General features: G+C 37.4%; 1 protein-coding gene across 10 annotated transcripts in view; it reads right to left on the bottom strand.

Moving 5' to 3' along the window:
• Positions 1 to 588: 588 nt before the first annotated feature.
• Positions 589 to 8,916, bottom strand: part of RBMS3 (RNA binding motif single stranded interacting protein 3) — an 816,868-nt gene continuing 808,540 nt past the window's right edge. For 8 of the 10 annotated variants that reach the window (XM_004018199.6, XM_015102101.4, XM_042235770.2 and 5 more), the window contains one exon: positions 589 to 7,270. In XM_004018199.6, the coding sequence (XP_004018248.3) occupies positions 7,264 to 7,270 (7 nt within the window). In that variant the 3' untranslated portion in view covers positions 589 to 7,263. The other 2 variants (XM_015102103.4, XM_015102104.4) reach the window with 1 other exon arrangement.

Raw genomic sequence — 8,916 nt, 5'->3', positions numbered from 1 at the left:
GAGACCAACACAGCAGTTCCACCAGGTGACTGCTTTGTCACAGTGGTAACCTGCAGCTTCCTAAAGGCAGGAGAAAGAATCCAGGGGGGAAGACTGCTCCCTCTGTTTCTAAGAATTTAAACACAAAGATGGCCTTTTGATAGCTGAGAGAGATTTTCATTATTATTGAAAAAGATGCTCCTTTATAAAAAAAAATCCAGAAATAATTAAACCTTGTGAGATTAAGTCTGAAATGTATTACTTTTCACTTTACTAATTTTGGACTGCAGCTAAACATTCTCTTTGTCAGCATCCCTTTAAAGAAAGCATTATTGGTAGATGTTACACATGTGTTAGAGTTAGAAGCTGATGATCTCTAAATTCTTATGCATAAAAATGAGAAAGAATGTATGAGGTCCCAGGGAGACCTAAGTGGTCCACACCCCCAAAACTCCTAAACAGGCTCCTTTGCATGAGCACAGTGGTCCCTCTTTCACATTTTGTTACCAGGGAGGGTTCTTTTTTTGGATACATTTTGTAGGAAGCCAATTAAATATAGACACTGTTCCTCCCACTAAGCTTGAAGAAAAACACAACAGCCCTGCTTGGTTGATTTTATTTTCATTTTTTATTGAAAGCTTCATCAAAGAAAACAGAAGTTTAAACCTAACATCCACTGATCTACAGAAAGCTCAAGGAACAGGGAAAATGGTAGCTAATTTGACTGTGGTACAGATGAAAAAGTTAAAAATAAAACCAGAAACACTGTTCAATTACAGAATTTTCCATGACAGTCAAAGACAGCAGTACAAAATGCTCTTAAATAAAATTCAGAATTGAATGATGTTTCAGAAGTTCTATGACATCAGATATGGCCTGAAACAACAGTTTTAAAAGAAGCTGTGTCCCTTTTTCTCCCTTTTTAGAAACTGAGTATTTCATAGCAAGTACACGTTTACATATATATTTTTAAAATTAAGATTCCAATTATATTCTTCTTTTTAAATAAATGGAAGCATTAATTCCCAGAATGGAGAAAAGTTTTTCAAGTATCTCTGTGAAATATTTTTCCTGTTTTAAAACATGGAATAACTCCTGTTTCACATATGAAGAAATAACCTAATTTGGGGAGGAGGACAGAGCATCTTTCTTAATAAGATTAGAGGGTTAACAATACCAAGCATAACACTGAAGTCACACTTTGGGTATTATTTAAATTTGAAATAATTTTTTTTTTTTTTACAAAATCCAATGGAATTTCAAGGTCATTCAGCCTTAATGTGGTAACACAAAGTCAAAAAATTATAAAATGATGCAATTTTTTGGTCAAAGATGTAAGATGGGGATAAAAGTGCATATTTAACCAAGAGCTATTACTATATTCCCAAAACTCAATTTTGAGTTGAGCTGTTCTACTGGTTCAAATTTCAATAGTGAACAAAATCAAAATAGCTTTCATTTGAGGAAAGCCAAATTCTTTGCTATACTTTTTCCGTTTATGTTCTGCAAGCATAGAGCCAGCTTGCAATTGTTTGCAGTGGATGGGAAAGGGACATTATGGATATTAAAAACTCACAGTATGTAATGCACTGACATTCATTTTACCAATGACTTCAAAACTGCTTCAATAAATCAATCCTTAACAAGAAACAAAATAGATTTGAATTTTACTTCCAAATGTTTTTTGTTTTCCATCCTCAGGGTGAAATTCTAATAGAAGGAAAGAGAAGTCCTAATAGTTGGAAAGAGAAGATAAACTAGGTGCACGAAAGTAAATGATTAGCCCTTCAAAACCTGGGAGTGATTGTACTTCTGCAGGACTGGGGCTTCAGGGCAGTCACTAACTGGAGGGAATACAATGGATTGAAAAGGTGGACCCAGTGGCCTAGTGGTTCTTCCAGCAGCTCCAAGACCCGCCTCAGCCTGCTCCAGCCTTAGAACTGCCGCATAGACAGTGCTATTCTGAAATCATTATTTTCCCTCCCAGAAATGAAGAGACATAAACAAGGAGAAGCTATCCATCTTTTTTTTTTTTTCTTTTTACGTGACAGTTAGCATATACGTTGGGGGTAAAAAACCAGAAATCACCAATCTGGGCTGAGCTTCCCTGCCTTACATCAAAAAAGATTGTTTGGGCCACTCAGGGATTTTGTTCTCAGCTTCTGTACTTTCCTGAACTCTCTGTATTCCACAAGGGACGGCCATGACCAAGAACACGTGGATTAAGGGACCAACGTCATGTTTCAGAATATTTGCTAAGAAATGTTCAGTCTGAGTTAGACTCGGCTGTCTTCCTATGCCATGGTGGGTGTCATTTGCAAAACAAATGGATTCATTACTGGAATCTCATTATTAGTCTGTCACAGGAAGGGTGTCAACCCCATCAGTCCTTTAAATTGGAATGAGGGGCTGTCAGTCCCAGCGAGCTCAGAATTTTGAAGCCTGCCAGTCATGTTTTTCGATTACATGGAAATCAAAATTTAATTCTTACTCTTTTACCGAGGACAAGGTAATAGAGATCGGGGTTCTATGACATGTTTAGATTTGACTATGAAGTGTGGTTCCTCCAATGTGCCACATGTCACTATATACCTATATAAATATCCTTTCATTTGATTTCATATCATATAAAAACATTTATCACTGAAACCCACTTAAAAATGTCTCCCTGCTTATCAGCTTGTCTTGCAGTGGTTCCTGCACTCAAGAATGAGACTCAATTGTCAAGCGTCTTTTCAGTCCTCTACTAAGGTTATCATCTGTCTAGACGGTCCACTGAAACTTTTCCTCAAGCAGAAAGAAGACTTCAAAGGTCCTAGTAAGATCTCAGCTTTCATTAATGGGAATTTTAGGCCACTGTGAAAGACATAAGGGGTAGGGGTGTGTGTGTGTGTGTGTGTGTGTGTGTGTGTGTGTGTGTGTGTGCGCGCGCGTGCACGCTAAGTCACTTCAGTCGTGCTGACTCTGTGTGGCCCTATGGACTGTTGCCGACCGGGCTCCTCTGTCCATGAGATTCTCTAGGCAAGAATCCTGGAGTGGGTGGCTGTGCCCTCCTCCAGGGGATCTTCCTAACCTAGGGATCAAACCTGTACCTCTTATGTCTACCTGCATTGGCAGGCAGGTTCTTTACCACCAGGGCTACCTGGGAAGCCCATATGTGTATAATAGACACCCCAATTATTCAAATAGAATTAGAAAAACTAAGTACTTTTATTTTCTTATCCATAGATTAAAAATGATTATAAAAGTTTTTCAAGCAGTTAATGGATTCTGTAGGTTCAGCGAACCTCATGTTCTATCTAGCCTCCTCCTAGGGCTTTCCGTCTCTGACATAGGCGCTTTTAACATCATGTAGTTTTTCATTAAGAGGGGGTGGAAGTGTATCACATATGCTGTCAAATGCAGCAGATCTGTTAAGGTCACAGGAGAGCTGATTGAAGTGGTGAAGCATGGCACAACATTCGAGGGGTCGAAACTACCAGGGAAACAAACTAACCCTGACCAAACCACAGCTGGGTCAAAGGTTTTAATATTGACAGAATAGCATGTAACTTGCAATATTTAAGACATGCCCATGTTGAAGGACAGTCTTCCACCCTGCAAGTGTTACCTATGGTGCCTGATGACTTCAGAAGATGTGGTCATGCTCTGAGGAGATTCCAGTCACCATGCAGACTTCCTTAACAATACCTCCTCCTTATCAAAAGAATACCCGCTTCTCCACTGACCACGGAACCAGAGTTTGGAGGAAATAACGTTTATCCCATTTGGATTGTGGTTTTACTTTGCTCACTGACACTTAGGCTAAGTCTTGGCAATTGCGGATGAGAGGATACATTGAAAATCTGAATCAATGCTTGAAGTATAGTGAACCAGAATACTCTAAAAAATGATGGTAGTCCTAAATTGGGTTAAAATCTCCATAACCTGTACTATTGATTAAATTAGGATTCTGATGTCAGTGTATATTGAACACATGTTTTGGTTTGTTTTACTTTTCATACAATGTAATGCTGCCTACCTATTGATGTATTTATTTTTTTCCTGGGCTTGATTCTTAAAATTAATTTTTAGGTGATAAACTTTAGAGATGATATATGCAAATTTGAACATGTGCCACTTTTTCCTTCTTTTTGATTTAAAATAAGATACGTTATGGCATAATATTAAAAAAAAATCCAAACATAAAGCACAGATGGACACATAAGATGGCAAGTCATTTTCTTTTGCCTGAAGTGGCTTAAAAAATTGAGATTACTGAAATTTTATGGTTGAAAAAAATGTTGTTGAATGTATAAATAAAGCAGTAGTTTTGAGTAGAAACAGGAAGTTACCTAGGCACATTCATCAGCCACATGGTAGCTACCTCTTAGCCTCATTGTTGATTGTGGAAATGAGACTTTCTTGGTATCACATTACGTTTTGATTTATTTTTTTGACAGAAGACAAAGGAAGTATGTTGATTTCATATTTAAATGAATTATGCCCAGGATAATCCTTATTTATACACAGAGTTCAGAGACTGAAGAAGAGAAACCAAAAGGACAGCTCCTATACAGGTTTGCTCATCCCCCTGTAACTCGGGGGCCCATTTTTCAAAGAGAAAATGCCATCCTTAACATACACAAGAAGCTGAAGAATGGAACAAAACAAAAGTTTAGTATTCTTTCTAAAGCATGGGAAACCATAGGGATGGCTGTGACCAGCTGCAGTTTCTTTGTAGCACATGCTACACTGCGTTGGCTAAATTTTTGAATCTAGTTGGACCACAAAGATATGGAATCACTCTCTAGATAAGAACTTTCAATTCATGGGATTTTCAAATAAGAGAATTAGGTATATTTTAACACTAGACCTTTGTTGATAGATCAAACATAGTATAATGTTGATGAATTGTATGAGTCAAACTCATTATTCATGTTGACCTAATGGGAATATGATTTACCTTTTCATACGTTAGTTTTTCAATGCCTACCCTGTTTTCTTTTATAGTGCCTCTTCCTTCTGGACTAACACAGGTTCCTGTCACTTTGTGAAAAGAGTTTCAACTATTGATTCTAATCAGCCATTAGAAAGCCATTCTAGTGCATGGTTCAATTAACAGAGTTCCACTGTCTTTCATTTCAGGTAAAACTGTACAGGTTGAACATAGATTTTATGAGTCAAATATGCAGAAGTGTTTGGTAAGTCAATTTAATTCATTTTAGACAAAGTTTTGCATCATTCTCAATGTAACATATATCTCCTTTGGCTTTAAGAATCGATCAAATCTAATTATTTGGGTTCTTATTCATATAAGTCATATTTCTTGATTGTCAACTAGCATTAAAAGCTTACCTGAAGTCCACTAATAAGAATCCTCAATCTTATTGGTCCTATTTGCCTCAGAGAGTTAAACTGAAATTAAAAAGTCTATCTTGTCTTTCTTCTGACGATACCAGGATATGAAAATCCAATGAAATGAGGCACGCACACAAAAAAGATACCCCCTCCCCAAATGCAGAGTCAAGGTGGCTATTCATGGTAGATGATGACAAAGACTGAGGCAAGAAGACAAAATCTAGAGGTGCAGGAATTCAGAAGGAAGGCTACTGTCCCACATACTGCACAAGGCCTTTTCAGGAGACCACTCACCACTCAACAGAGCATCACTGAGCTTTTTCAACAAGTGATCTTTCAGACCAGTTCAGGAAGTATCTTGAGTCCAAAATTCACATAATGAAATTTCAACCTGTTAAAGAAGTGTGTTAGCTCATTGGTGGCCATCGATACAGACTTCATGATTCAAGAGCACTAGGAAAGAACCAGAAAAGCACATGGAATTTAAAGCCATTTGGCTCTATTGGTTGGAATCCAGAACTCTTGGCGCTAATATTGCTGACCACAGGAACAAGCTTCTACTATCCACAAATATACATTTAAAATAAAAACAAAATTTTTTTTGCAGTATGTAAAACACCAGTGGAAGGTAGTTTAAACAAACAAAGAACTGGTCCGGCCATGTAGGTCAAATAAAATTTTAAAAAAGAAAAGAGAAAAAAAGAAAAGCAACCTCTATCTTCTGGACTGCAACAGGGTGCCACTTCATCTTTGGTATAAAACAGGCCATCCATAGGCTGAATTTGATCACAACTAGGAAAGACTACAGAAATTGTCAACAATTTCTCTATCTATTGCTTTTTTTGTTGGTTTTTTTTGTGTGTTTTTTTTTTCTTTTTTGCACTTTTTGACAATAAGCTCCTATCTACTTAAGTTTTTTTTTTTAATGCTCTTAAGCTAGATTTTGCAATGTGACAAGCAAAGCTGACTAAAAAGTTTGTAAAGCTCATAAAAAAGACTGCAGATAAAAAGCACTAATGATTTTGCTAGCGATCACGCTTTGGAAATTAAAAAAGTCTGCATTCTGCCCCCCAAACACGCATTATTTCTAATGCAGTTGTTTTTAAACCAACATTAATAACTTTACCTTAAAATGTTTTAGCCTTCTAGAACAATTCAACACTTAAGACAAAGTTCATGAGAAGTCCCAGCATTTCCCCAATTCTTGCAGTTGCCATGGTTTCTTTTATCAGCAAATTTTCTTCAAATGAAGAAAAACATTTTCTTTAAAACTGTACAGTTTTTTTTCCACCCTAAAAACTCATAGTCTTAGACTTCTGTACCAGTGGAAACTGGTACAATATTTCCATTCTTTCTTGGTTTTAACAAGACGTTGACAGCTTGCCTCGAGAGCCTTTGACGTCCTTAAAATTAAGGCAATTAAGATTCAAGATAAACCTTACCTAAATATTTCTAAGAAAAAATAAAATAAAAAAAACCCAACCCACTAGATTTAAACAAGAAGGGAAAAAGAAAGAGTAGCTTAATTACTGAGGAAGACAATTTGTTTCCATTTCTGCTTGCCCACCTCTTGACATCAGATTTCCTGTTTAAAAAAAAAAAAATCTATCTACACCTTCAGATAAATTCTGAATTCAAATGTTCTTCCACGTGAATGTCAACCTTCCATGTTTTGCTTTATTTGTTTGTGGTAGTTGTTGTCCTCTTCTGGGATTGTTTTCTTTAATTAAAAAAAATGATGCAAAAATAAACTGTCAGACCACATGAAAGAACCATTTGCACAGCACGTAAAAACACGTTGTTTTCATTGGGTAAAGTAGAAAATTAAAAACACAAGCAAAACAGCATTCCATCGACGCCTGTGCAAAACTGGAAGCCAACTTCTTGTTTAATGAAGTTTCTTCATTCAAGGCAGCGTTTCAGACGGACATTCTTCAGTCTTGTTTATGGTCTGTGAAAACAATGGAGGAGGTGTGGTCATTACACCAGAGCCATTTTGAAATCCCCTCGGTGACCTTTCCAGTGAGCACTCTTTACAAGCTACCAAGGTCTCTCAATGTAAGAATCATCAAGGAAGTTGTCAAGACACAGTGGGCTTAGAAGCATGTCAAAGTCTGCCACTTTCATGCTGATATATATTTGCAGCTTGTTCATATTAAATATCTTGGCGAATAGATCAAGAATACCTCTAATTGCAAAGTTTTAAATATACAAATATATCTAGACAGGTAATATTTCCTATGTTTATGGAATGTATTCTTCAATATTTGGCTTATGTTTTAGCTCCCCAAGAAATCCCTTGAGTAATTCTGTCCTTCCAGAACTCCCATAAGATCCATCACAAACTCAGTCAATAAATCTATGATTCCCTATTATATATCCAGGATACAGAAAACTATTTTTTAATTGAAGTGTAGTTGATTTACAATGTAGTGTTAATTTCTGCTGTACAGCAAAGTGATTCAGTTATATATAAATGTACACAGTTTAGAATATTCTTTCACATTATGGTTTCTCATAGGATACTGAATACAGTTCCCTGTGCTATCCAGTAGGAACTTGCTGTGTATCCCAATCCCATAAATAAGAGCTTACATCAGCAGAAATGTATTGTGTGTTATCAAACAGAGCTCACCAAGTGTATCCACATGAGCCGAAGGCTAATTTTTGAAGACAGGTAAGAGAGCAGTGAAGCTTTGTTCACGCTCCAGTTTCTTCTCTTCTTCCTTGCTTTTCTATCTCAACAAGGTGTTAAAATCTTGAGAGGAGGGACTATATTTTGCTTCTGTGTTTTACTCTGCAGGAGTCTGGGAGACTGATGTGCACATCATAGGTGTTTAAACAGACAGATGCCACTTCTGTTACATGCCACTTTGGCAGCCCAGCCCACATGATACTTTTTCCTTCTGCCCCATCTGTATGGCAGGGCTGAGCTAACAGTGGGTTGATCTTTACTCTTATCTCTTCCACCCACAGATTAGAATTTGGTTCAAGAATTTCAGGGGTGTCTTTGACAAGTAAAGATTCTCCAACACTTTCTTAAAGTCCTGTTTCATGAAACCTCCTTCCCTCAGTGCTTCGTGGGTTCTTCTGATGCCCAGTTGCTTGCTTTCATGAAGAAAGCTCAGGGCTGCTGTGTAAAGGTATCCAGGTGTTCTGCCGCACAGGACACACTGATGCAGCAGAACCTCGGGGCTAATTCCAGCCCAGTCTGTTCCGCAAGCTGTGTACTCCAGAGCAGGGCTGCATTTGCCCTGAGCATGTGGCCCTTACTCAAATTCATAAAAGCCCTCAACGATGTTTTGGACTAGGTGAGACTTAGCCTGGGATGCCCCAGAAGGGTTTCTTTTTCTAGTCTGACTCAGCTGTGGCTCTTAGAAACCTGCCTAACTTGTTCCTAGAATCATGTAAGGAAAACAATTTGCTGACAGATTATTTCCATTGTTAACCAGAGTTTAAGTCTCTAGAAATACATTAATTTTTCTGTGTTATGAAAGAAAGTGGCATTCCTTTTTAGAATGAAAGCCATCAAAATGGTCAAAATAGCAGTAACAGTAAGGGAAATTTTAGTCATCGTCATCCTGGGAACCGTGGGAA

Source organism: Ovis aries, chromosome 19 (assembly GCF_016772045.2).
Source record: "Ovis aries strain OAR_USU_Benz2616 breed Rambouillet chromosome 19, ARS-UI_Ramb_v3.0, whole genome shotgun sequence".
NCBI lineage: Eukaryota > Metazoa > Chordata > Mammalia > Artiodactyla > Bovidae > Ovis > Ovis aries.
The sequence above is the reverse complement of the archived record's forward strand: the minus strand, read 5'-3'. Positions and strand labels throughout refer to the sequence as shown.